We start from the raw sequence: 13025 nt of genomic DNA, 5'->3' as shown, positions 1-13025 counted from the left end.
GGATATGGAGCATGAAGTGGAGACTGGACCCAAAGGTCTACCGATGGCTGGCACCCCTGCTCCTCCTGCGCTGACCCACCTTTCCCCAGGGCAGGCTGCACAGCTCCTCCAGGTCTTCAAGGAGGCCCCTTCCCTCTTTGCTGCTAGCCCAGGGAGAACCACTCTTGCTGAGCATGTCGTTCGCCTGAAGGATGGATGGCCCATCTGCCAACGGCCCTACCATGTACCCCAACAGCTTGTGGAGAAGCTGCGGCAGGAAATGGAGGAGATGTTGAAGCTTGGAGTGATCAAGCCTTCCAACGCAGAGTGGTGCAGTCCGGTGGTCATCGTGTTCAAGACAGATGGGTCCCTCCGGATATGCATAGACTTCAGGAAGCTCAACTCCATCTCTGAGTTTGACACCTACCCCATGCCAAGAATCGATGACTTGCTGGAGAGGATTGGAGCCACCAAGTACATCACCACCCTTGACCTGTGCAAGGGATACTGGCAGGTGCCTCTGGGGGAGTCGTGCCGACCATACACTGCCTTCCAGACACCAGCAGGGCTGTTCCAGTTTACAGTGATGCCATTCGGTCTGCATGGGGCACCAGCCGCCTTTCAGCGACTGATGGACAAAGTTCTCCAGGGTTGTGACCACTGCAGTGCCGCTTACCTTGATGACGTAGTGATCTTCAGCAACACCTGGGAGGACCGTGTCCGACATCTGTCACTGGTGCTGGGGAAGATCCAAAAGGCAGGGCTGACCCTCAACCCTGCCAAGTGTGAGTGGGCACGGCAGGAGACACGGTACCTTGGCTATCAACTGGGGCGAGGGGAGGTGCAACCGCAGGTGGATAAGTTGGCAGCTATCCAAAACTGCCCTCGACCCCGCACCAAGAAGGAGGTACGGTCTTTCTTGGGTTTGGCAGGCTGGTATCGCCGGTTTATGCCCCACTTTGCAACCATTGCAGCTCCACTCACAACACTGACCAGCAAGGACCAGAGGAACCCAGTGACCCGGTCAGATGACTGTGAAACAGCCTTCAACACACTGAAAGCCCACCTGTGTTCTTCTCCTGTACTTAAAAGCCCAGACTTCAACCAAAGGTTCCTGGTACAGGTGGATGCATCTGTAGTTGGCCTTGGAGCAGTCCTGGCCCAAGGAGACCCTGGGCAGGAACATCCATTCCTGTACCTGAGCCGCAAGCTGCAGCCACGTGAGACCAGGTATTCCACTGTGGAAAAAGAATGTCTGGCCATTAAGTGGGCGCTGGAGAGTCTGCAGTACTATCTACTTGGATGGGAGTTTGATCTGGAAACTGACCACCGGGCTCTCACCTGGATCAACTCCATGAAGGATCACAACAGCCGCCTTACCCAGTGGTATGTCTCCCTCTAGCCTTTCAGGTTTGCCATCCGTCACCAATCAGGGAAGGCCAATGTGGTGGCAGATTACCTTTCCAGGTTGCTGCACAGCGCCAACCTCCCGGAGGAGGAGGCACTGACTACGGGCAGCACACACACACGCACACACACAATACCCACTCCCCCTCCGCTACCTTTCTGTCTCATGAAATGACTCATGCATCTCTCCATTTTCCCTCTTTCCCTGCTGTTTAGTAGCGCAACCAAGGGTGCACACTTTGGTACACTACGTTCCTCTTTCATGCATACATTTCTCAGTTTATGGACCATGACTTACCGGGTGACAGTGTGATGAGTGTTCGCCTCGTGTCTCCTGTTTAGTCTGTCAAACCGGGGCGCACTGCTCTTCTGGTATAAATGTGTGAAGCGTTGCGCATCTCCATGGTCACATGACCTGTCACATGATTAACGTGACGGTAATTTTGCTTATTTATTAATTTTCTGTATATACATGGGTTTTTGGTGTTTAAAGGGAATATGTCTAAATATGTATATAATTTCTGTGTATGACGTTTGGGTATCCAGAATGATTAACCCCTCATTTGAAGGAGGGTTGAATTTATTCGATTTTTCCCATGTATTATTATGCCTGAGGGGTGTGGCTTCAGGTTTAAAGGGAGCAGTTCAACCCAGGTAAGGGGAGTCTTGATCTGGTTGCAGAGAAGGCAACATCATTTGGACTTCTTTGTGCTTTGGACTGTGAGGTTTTTCCCCTTTGCTGGGTTTTCCTGACTATAGAGGTTTGTTGAAGAACAGTTGTTTTTTTTTGTGTATTCAAACTTTTTTTTGCATTTTTTTTCCTGGTTGTTTTTGTAAATAATTCACAATTTGCACCTTGGGAGGCCGGCAAAATAAAAAGCCAAAAACTGTATTTTTGGACTTTTTGAGAGTTGCCAATAGAACCCTGCTACAGGCAGAGTCAATCGGTGCATGGATGATATCTAAAGCTATTATAGCATATTAAAGCATCATCAGATTACTAAGAGAAGAGGCCTGATTTTAGATCAACACTAACAGCTTTAAAACTAGCAATTACAAAATATATAGAAGGATAGAAAGACACATTTCTCATCCCTGATCATGGCACACTACCCCAAGGGTTCTAAATAAAACAATTTAATACCATTTCTTCGTTTAAACCGTTTGGATGCGGAGTTTGGAGATAAAATATTCATTTGCACTCTGCCTGTAAAAGAAGATGTTCCATGTCACCTCCTCTACGTGGTGTTTTAATCTACTGGATAACACAGAAGGTGAGAGAGGAAACAGGGTGGTTAGCATCTCTGAAATGATGAGCAATAGAGGATTTTTCATCTACCCTCCTAATTGCACTTTTGTGTTCAATTATCCTTGTTTTTATTTTGTCTTGTCATTCTGCCAACATATTGAAGTCCACATGGACATGAAATTAGATATATGATGTTACTAGAACTGCATGTGGAAGACTGTCTTATATCATACTTTTTGCCAGTAGTATGACTGACAAAAGTGCTATTACGCTTGCAATATGTTGTGTAATATGTTGTAACACACTTAATTGAATGCTGTTTTTGTTTATCTCTGTTGTGTGCTGGTGGATTGTCATCAACATGGCGTACCTTATTAAGGGCTGTATCCAACCATGACTTAGGATATGAGCGAAGGAGGGAACGGTCATACATTTCCTTGGCCCTCTGTTCAAAATCAGAATTGTTAGAACAAATGCGTTTCAATCTTAGGAATTGTGAATATGGAACGCCCCTCTTTAGAGGAATAGGATGTGCACTAGATGCATGTAGAAGGCTATTATGGTCAGTTTGTTTAGTGTATACAGTAGAAAATATGCAACCTGAATTTAGTGTTATTCTGGTGTCAAGAAATGCCACATCAGTTTTGCTCACCTCTGCACTGAATTTGATACAGGGTACTAGTGTGTTAATATACTCTAGAAAATGACTGAATGTTTCTAGTGAGGCCTTCCATATTAAAAATATGCCGTGCAGATAACGGCACCAGAACACAACATGATCATGAGAATGGATTACCATACCCATAGCTGCACCATGTTTCTGAAGATAGAAATCAGACTCAAATAGTTTTCTCCTGTTCAAATGTCAAAACAGGTAAAGCTTTCATCAACATTTTTTTTTCATAATAATTAGAATATAATAAACAGTTCACTGATCAGACAATACATGAAGCAAGACCTCCACATGATTTTGATTTAGACATATGTACAAGTTTATGAATAACCGAAATTCCAGAGACATGCAATCGCTGTATTTTTCATACATATTTGACCGTCAAATGATTACACCATTGTAATTTCTTAAAGGTACCACGTGAAGTACAGTTTGTTAGGTCACACTTATCACAGTATCAAACCCCACATCTCAGTACAGTCAGGTCCTGTCACCCTATATCTCTCTATAGACCCTTCCTTTTTTTCTTTTACAGTTGTGTGACCTTAAGAGCATCAGATAAATCATGGGACAGTGACATGCATTTGCATAATATTCATTGTACATATTGACTGTCATTCACAAGGTCCTTTTCTTCATTTATGTTGTGCTCTTGCCGCATCTCTTTGTCCTTACTCTTGAGCACTCCCTGCGTATCCTCATACATTACCATTGTTGTGTATTAGAGCAAAACATTACATGATTATAGCACCGTAGCTTCTTAAATGTGCCATGTAAAGAACAGGGTGTTGGGTCAAACCTATCATCTCAGTAACAGCCCCGACATCTTAGCACAATCAGCTCCTGTGACCCTACATCTCCATATAGACCCTCCAGTTGTTTAAAGTTGTCATTTTTTATACATATTTGACTGTTACTCACAAATTCCTTCTCAATGATCTCATAGTCTGTGTATTTGTCTTCACTGTTAAAACGTCTGTCCATGCTCTCGTGCCTCATCAGAGTTGTCTGTTGGAGCAATACATCATGGGATCATGGGATTATACCACTGTAACTTCTTACAGTCAAGTCCCGTGACCCTACATCTTTGTGTAGACCCCACATCTGTTTACAGTTATGTTGTCTTAACATCATTATCTAAATCATAAAACAGAGACATGCATTCACTTAAATTGTTTATACATTTTTGACATTTAATCTCAAGGTCCTCCTCCTCAATGACCTTGTCCTCTTGCCACATTTCTTTGTCCTTTTTCTTGAACCCTTCATCCACCTTCTTAGATACAACCAGATGCCTCTTTGTGAACAAATCATCAGATCACTGACATTTCTTAAACATACCATGTGAAATGCAATGAGATGACTAACACTGACAAATGACTAACACTCTTACAGGTAGAAATTCATTTTACCAAAGTTTTCCTCACCTGTGCACTGCCCTGGGCCCTTCAATGCCATTTGCGGGGAGAAAGTTCATCTTCCAGTATTTCATTGCTAGACAACTCTTTGTTCGTTTTTTTTTTGCGGCAAAAGCAAATCACGGTAATGGCAGCGATGATGACCACAACCGCGGTAGGTACAGCTGCTGTCATAGCTTCAAGTCCATAGCTCATGGTCTGCGGTGATGTAATACTGAGTGTAACCTCACAGTCCTCCATACCGACAAGACTTTCAACCGTACAGAGGTAAGTTCCACAGTCCTGCTGTGTGATCTTAGGTAAATACAAGGTACCACCAATAGTGTCAACAAAGGTGTCACGTTGCAACATCTGACTATCTGTATTTCAGAGGGGGGGTACCTTGTGAGGATCTACATTTCAGCACTACACGCTTACCAGCCCTAGCTTCACCTTCCATGTAACATACTGGCTTGCATGGCCTTTCCATTACAGTCAGGATAATGTCTTGTCGATCCCAGGTAACTTTTTCACCTTGCATTGGTAAGTCCCCGTATCTATCAGCCTCAGGTCCTTGATGGTTAATGAAGCATCACCATTTTGGGGATCAGGATATGTGAAGTGCACCATACCCTTTAAAGCAGGGATGTCAAAGTCAAATATCACAGAGCGCCAAAAAACCAAATTTGCTACAAGCTGAGGGCCGGACTGGTTTAGTGTTTATTAAAACATATTGAAATGATTGCACATAGCCTATTGAACCAAGACCTAACACAGTGTATATTATTTAATGATTAAATGAATAAAGCAATATTTTCTTATGGCTCTGTCAGTAATTTCAAGGGAAAACATTTTCAACAGGCAAATAGCAAAAAAGTAAATGTCCTTCAAAAACAAAATATGTTCCTTAATATCAAGATAAATGCATAAATGAAATTGCATGCATTATAAACTGAAAATGCATTATTGTGCTGCTCTATGATCCTGCCAATCACTGCTTTCAAATAGTAAAATGAGAAAATTAAAAAAATAAATCAAATCAGTTGTATTCTTTCTCATGGCTCTTATCTGCAATTTTCCCCGAGTCCATTCAACTGAAAAATAAATATAAATAAATAAATAAATAAAATACAATAAAATAAAATACAAAAATCTATGGCACACAGACAAAACAATACTTCCTTCAAAGAAAAAACACGTCTTGTAGAAACAAATGTAAAAATTTAACTGAATTAAAAACTGAAAATACTTTAATGCTCTGTGATGCTCACTTGTCTGAGGCTGAGCCTGATACTTGGTGGTGTCTCATCTTTTGTACAAGTTCATCAATGTTCGGGGTCAGGCTCTGAGCTGAGGAAATCCTCAGGATTGAGTGAAGGTGTTCATCAGTAAGACGGCTCCTGTGTGATGTTTTGTTTAGCTTCATCAAAGAGAACAGTTGTTCACACAGGTATGTGCTGCCAAACATAGAGAGCGTCTGAGCAGCTTGGATGCACAGCTGGGGCATTGTGTCGGGGATGAAACGTGCAAACTCAGCAGCACCCACTCTCTCATATTTTTCCTTCAGTGTGTCATTGCACTGGAGCTCAATCAACTCCATTTGTAGGTTTGGTGGTGCGCTTTCCACGTCAACTGCAAAAGGATTGCTGAGCAGTTCAAACCTGCTTTTTTGGGCTTCAAAGTCAGCAAATCGGCGTCGGAAGTCAGCGGCAAGTATGTTGAGTTTATCAGCAAACTGTGCACTCGGGAACACAGCGGTAGAGAGCTTCTCTTTCATGGTCTGGCAGCTGGGAAAGTGGCTCAAGTTTTCTTTCTGCATCTGCGTCTCCCACAGACTCAGCTTGGTTTTAAACGCCTTCACTGTACTGTACATATCAGAGATGACACGCCCTCGTCCATGCAGCTGCAGGTTCATCACATTCAGATGGCTCGTGATGTCGCACAGAAACGCCATTTCACACAGGAACGTTTCATCTCGGAGCTCTGTTGTGTCTTTCCCTTTGCTTTCCATGAACAGACAGATCTCCTCACGCAGCTCGAAGCATCTTTGCAGCACCTTTCCCTGGCTTAGTCATCGCACCTCTGTGTGACAGGGCAAGTCACCATACTCTGTATCTAATTCGGCCAGAAATGCCTTGAACTGGCGGTGATTTAAACCTTTGGCTCTGATGAAGTTAACTGCTCGCGTTATGGTGCTCATTACATGTTCCATTTTCAAGGCTTTGCCACACAACGACTCCTGGTGTATGATGCAGTGATAAGCTGTCAGCTCATCTGTGACGTTTTCCTCCCGCATCCTCTCACGCATCCTTGCCACCAATCCACTCCTGTGCCCACACATCGCGGGTGCTCCGTCTGTTGTCAATCCCATGAGTTTTTCCCAAGGCAGCCCCATCTCATTTACACATCTGGATACCTCTTCATACAGATCTTGTCCTGTAGTTGTGCCATGCATAGGACGTAATGCCAAAAACTCTTCTGTTATGCTCAGGCTGGAGTCCACTCCACGGATGAAAATTGACAGCTGGGCAATGTCAGATGTGTCGGTGCTCTCATCCACAGCAAGGGAATATGCGATGAAATCTTTTCCCTTTCCCACAAGCTGTTCTTTTAGATTGGTGGAAAGCTGGTCTACACGTTCAGCAACGGTGTTTCTGCTCAGGCTCACGTTTGAAAATAGTTGCCTTTTGTCTGGGCACACTGCGTCACAAACTTTAAGCATACAGTTTTTGATAAACTCTCCCTCTGTAAATGGCCAGGCTGATTTTGCGACCTCTTCTGCCACAATAAAACTAGCCTTGACAGCAGCCTCGCTTTGTGATATGGCTTTTGTGAACAGAGCCTGCCGGGACTTAAGACCTCGTTTTAATTCTTCCACCTTCTGTAGCCTTTGTTCCGTGTTCATATTCTTGTCTTTGTCTTTGTGTTTCTGAGACGTTTCATGGTGCCTTCTTAGATTATATTCTTTCATTACAGCCAAACTTTCTCCACACAGAAGACACACAGGTTTGCCTTTTACCTCCGTGAACATGTACTCTGCCTCCCACCTGGCTTGAAACCCCCTGTTCTCAGCGTCCACCTTCCGTTTAGCCATTTTTGGGGAGGGGGTAGCTGAAAGTTGACATCTGCTCTGACTGCTGATGAGCAGCCTAATGAAGCCGAGGCCCGCTTGCTGCGCTGCAGTGAGTTCGCGGGCTACCGTTGCATTGTGGGGAATGTAGTGTTGGTGCGTGCAAAACACCAGCGGGCAGCTGCGGCCTGCGGGCCAGTTTCAATAGTAATTAAATATCATCCCAGGGGCCATAGATAATTCATTTGCGGGCCGGATCTGGCCCGCGGGCCTTGACTTTGACATATGTGCTTTAAAGGATCATATAAGTCATTATATAACATGCCTCCAGTCAACCAGATAATGATCTTGTCATCTTCTTCTCTATTTGGAGGCACAATGTTCCACTCTATCTCCATGTGCTGCAAGTTCTCAGAGGCAAGGGAAAATTCACAATTAAGAGTCACACTTGATTGTTTAAAGATATAATAGTTCTTCATATGGGAGATTATTTTCAGCGCACACGCTGGTCGTGTAGTGAAAGGGCAAAATAATAAATAAAATAATAAGTTGATAAACAGCCATATCCAAAACTTTGTGAAATGTCTCTTTCTTTCTTTCTTTCCTGAAATATTTTGAGCTCAAGGGGTTTGGTGGGAGATGGCACTTTGGTCGAACAAACATTATAATGTCCTTGGGTTCTTGGGGATGGGCTGGTTCTGCCTCACAGGGTGGGCTTCACTGTAAAATGAAAGGGCTATGAGGTTAGACATATAAGTCTTTATATGTCTTAAGTCTTAAGTCTTAAGTCTTTTGTCAGACCTATACTGACATATTGTCATATTGTATTATCTTTAAAAAAATATTAACATATAATACATAATTAAAAAGTATACTCTGTTTACACAAGTACACAGTAAGTTGGGTACATGTTTCCCATGGCACCGCTATACCTAAACTGTGTTGTGCAAAACAGCACAATAAATTCCATAAAAGTTTTTACAGTAAAGGACCTTTTACAGCAAAAGTGGACTTCCACTCGTCCTTAAACAGAAACAATGGATAGTTTCACTTGCACAGTCTTCAAGTCCACCTCCTCTAACTCTAGAACAAAAAAACACTCAATAACTTTTTAGCAGAAATGAAACAGAAAAAAAGTGGGCTACAGTTTCACATTTAGCAAAAAGAGTGGACAACAATTTCACACTAGAACAGTACTAGAGACGGAAAAGAAAAAGAAAAGAAAAGAAACGGAGAAAAAAAGTGGTCAGCACTGTAGCAGAAAAGAAATTAGAAGTTGACTCTTACCTAGAAATGAGCTGCCACTGTCACAAAAAGTACCTGCACAGGAGCCATGTGACACAAAAGCCGCGAAATGAGCCCCTGTGTGACTAATTAACACAAACCAATCAGAACAGACTCCTGACAGAGAGGTGGGGGGGACAAAGCAGAGGAGAGTTATGTGAGATGATGGATGAAGAAAGTGGAAGGACCAGCTCTCAGGTAAGACACCTAGGCCCGTATTCACAAAGATTCTCAGAGTCCTCTCAGAGAGCTCCTAACTTAGCCTAAAAATTCCTAGCAAGGAATCTTAGCTTAAAGGGCCAGTGTGTAAAATGGGTTGAAAACAGTGACATCAGTGGTCAAATTCTAGATTGCAGGGCTCACTCGCTCACCCCTCCCGTCGGGTAAATGACAGCAGCCTCGTAGGGACAAAAAGCCTTGCGCATGAGTTTTTCAGGAGTAGGTCTATCTAGCGATGAGGTGAATGTTTATTTGGAAATCTAAGCCATGTTACGATATTGTAATAAATCCCCCTGACTCTTCTAGCGTAACACACACACTTCATACACACACATACTCGTTTACAGTACCAAGCGGGTACCCCCTCCCCTCTCTGCTCCGCCAATCTCCAGCCTGCACACTGACTGACAGCGTAGCCTGTAAACAGAGCTCAGCTGTTTATTTAGCCTAGCAATATCTCCGGACTATAGTAGCTGCAATGGACGACTTTGAACGCGATTTTGAAGAGTTTCTTGTAGTGGACACAGACCCAGAGCCATACCTGTTTGAGCCGGAGCATACAGATGAGGAACTCCATGTGTTGGATGCTGAGCGGGCGAGAAGAGAGGCTGAATGCACAGAATGGGATTCGATGCTACTGCTACCATCGTTGGGGAGATATATCATCAGGAGGAAAAGCGCCGCAGAGACTGCATCACAAGGAGTGAAGTTGCGTCTTCTTTTCCTCGCAGATGACGGTTCGGGTTCATTCTCTCCTGTTGCGTGGTAAGTGTGGTCCATTCGCAAACTTTATAACTAAAAAAACTTTTCACTACTCTCTATCGACGAACTACTAACACTCTCTGCTGTTTCTTCCTCTTTCTTCCTTCCTTCCGCTGTCTTTGTTGGTTTATTTATACACGCGAAACGCGTTCTCTGGCTGGCTGGATTGTCCGCTCAGGCTGCCTTACACACATGGCGGTGCAAGATGGCGACCTCTCTAAAGCAAGGCCCTACATATATATATATATATATATATATATATATATATATATATATATACAGTACAGGCCAAAAGTTTGGACACACCTTCTCATTCAATGCGTTTTCTTTATTTTCATGACTATTTACATTGTAGATTCTCACTGAAGGCATCAAAACTATGAATGAACACATGTGGAGTTATGTACTTAACAAAAAAAGGTGAAGTAACTGAAAACATGTTTTATATTCTAGTTTCTTCAAAATAGCCACCCTTTGCTCTGATTACTGCTTTGCACACTCTTGGCATTCTCTCCATGAGCTTCAAGAGGTAGTCACCTGAAATGGTTTCCACTTCACAGGTGTGCCTTATCAGGGTTAATTAGTGGAATTTCTTGCTTTATCAATGGGGTTGGGACCATCAGTTGTGTTGTGCAGAAGTCAGGTTAATACACAGCCGACAGCCCTATTGGACAACTGTTAAAATTCATATTATGGCAAGAACCAATCAGCTAACTAAAGAAAAACCAGTGGCCATCATTACTTTAAGAAATGAAGGTCAGTCAGTCCGGAAAATTGCAAAAACTTTAAATGTGTCCCCAAGTGGAGTCGCAAAAACCATCAAGCGCTACAAACGAAACTGGCACACATGAGGACCGACCCAGGAAAGGAAGACCAAGAGTCACCTCTGCTTCTGAGGATAAGTTCATCCGAGTCACCAGCCTCAGAAATCACAAGTTAACAGCAGCTCAGATCAGAGACCAGATGAATGCCACACAGAGTTCTAGCAGCAGACCCATCTCTAGAACAACTGTTAAGAGGAGACTGCGCGAATCAGGCCTTCATGGTCAAATAGCTGCTAGGAAACCACTGCTAAGGAGAGGCAACAAGCAGAAGAGATTTGTTTGGGCCAAGAAACACAAGGAATGGACATTAGACCAGTGGAAATCTGTGCTTTGGTCTGATGAGTCCAAATTTGAGATCTTTGGTTCCAACCGCCGTGTCTTTGTGAGACGCAGAAAAGGTGAACGGATGGATTCCACATGCCTGGTTCCCACTGTGAAGCATGGAGGAGGAGGTGTGATGGTGTGGGGGTGTTTTGCTGGTGACACTGTTGGGGATTTATTCAAAATTGAAGGCACACTGAACCAGCATGGCTACCACAGCATCCTGCAGCGACATGCCATCCCATCCAGTTTACTTTTAGTTGGACGATCATTTATTTTTCAACAGGACAATGACCCCAAACACACCTCCAGGCTGTGTAAGGGCTATTTGACCAAGAAGGAGAGTGATGGAGTGCTGAGGCAGATGACCTGGCCTCCACAGTCACCGGACCTGAACCCAATCCAGATGGTTTGGGGTGAGCTGGACCGCAGAGTGAAGGCAAAGGGGCCAACAAGTGCTAAACACCTCTGGGAACTCCTTCAAGACTGTTGGAAAACCATTTCAGGTGACTACCTCTTGAAGCTCATGGAGAGAATGCCAAGAGTGTGCAAAGCAGTAATCAGAGCAAAGGGTGGCTATTTTGAAGAAACTAGAATATAAAACATGTTTTCAGTTATTTCACCTTTTTTTGTTAAGTACATAACTCCACATGTGTTCATTCATAGTTTTGATGCCTTCAGTGAGAATCTACAATGTAAATAGTCATGAAAATAAAGAAAACGCATTGAACGAGAAGGTGTGTCCAAACTTTTGGCCTGTACTGTATATATATATATTTATATATATATATACATATAGCAAGGGCCTTGCTTTAGAGAGGTCGCCATCTTGAGCTGCCATGTATGTACGGCAGACTGAGCGGACAATCCAGCCAGCCAGAGAATGCGTTTTGCGTGTATAAATGAACCAACGAAGACAGCGGAAGGAAGGAAGAAGGAGGAAGAAACAGCAGAGAGTGTTAGTAGTTCGTCGATAGAGAGTAGTGAAAAGTTTTTTTAGTTATAAAGTTTGTGAATGGACCACACTTACCATGCAACAGGAGAGAATGAACCCGAACCGTCATCTGCGAGGAAAAGAAGACGCAACTTCACTCCTTGTGATGCACTCTCTGCGGCACTTTTCCTCCTGATGATATATCTCCCCAACGATGGCAGCAGTAGCATCGAATCCCATTCTGTGCATTCAGCCTCTCTTCTCGCCCGCTCAGCATCCAACACATGGAGTTCCTCATCTGTATGCTCCGGCTCAAACAGGTATGGCTCTGGGTCTGTGTCCGCTACAAGAAACTCTTCAAAATTGTGTTCAAAGTCGTCCATTGCTGTGTGTGTCTGTGTAGGTGTAAGTGCATGCTTGTATCCAACATTTGCCAGATGTTTTGCTATGATTTAGCTGTAGCTTAACATCTCATCTCATCAGGTCTCACAGACTCCTAAGGTTTGAAGTTTTTATGTTTTTGAAGAATAGTTTCAACTGTGATTCTCATGTTTTTCCTTGTGCTAATGTTACTTTCTCCTACGCCCCAGGATTCCAGTGCCAGCTTCACCTCCAACCATCTTACAGCTCAGCTCATTAAATTCAACCATTCCAACCTGCTCACCTACCTTCTTGTCCCCTGCCTTACCCAGTGCCCCTCATTTCCTTCACCAGTTTCCACAATAAATCCACTTTACTGCAACATGCTATACTGTGTCTGCTTCTGGGTCCAAAACTACAGCCCTAACATATGTCACAGGTCCTAGTGTCAGCTTTATGGCAAGACTCACTGCTAGTCTACACACCAAGATTTGGCTGAACAGGTATCAGCTGAACACTTGCAAAGCCCAATCTTCATGTATACTG

At 43.6% G+C, this 13025-nt stretch overlaps 1 protein-coding gene across 1 annotated transcript; it reads right to left on the bottom strand.

Moving 5' to 3' along the window:
- Nucleotides 1-5969: 5969 nt before the first annotated feature.
- Nucleotides 5970-7799, bottom strand: LOC125884979 (general transcription factor II-I repeat domain-containing protein 2-like). Its single transcript, XM_049570320.1, is given in 1 exon segment — nucleotides 5970-7799. A coding segment is annotated over 1 exon segment (1827 nt). The 3' UTR covers nucleotides 5970-5972.
- Nucleotides 7800-13025: the final 5226 nt, after the last annotated feature.

The sequence above is a fragment of the Epinephelus fuscoguttatus genome, linkage group LG24 (genome assembly GCF_011397635.1).
Source record: "Epinephelus fuscoguttatus linkage group LG24, E.fuscoguttatus.final_Chr_v1".
NCBI classification, from domain to species: domain Eukaryota; kingdom Metazoa; phylum Chordata; class Actinopteri; order Perciformes; family Serranidae; genus Epinephelus; species Epinephelus fuscoguttatus.
The sequence above is the reverse complement of the archived record's forward strand: the minus strand, read 5'-3'. Positions and strand labels throughout refer to the sequence as shown.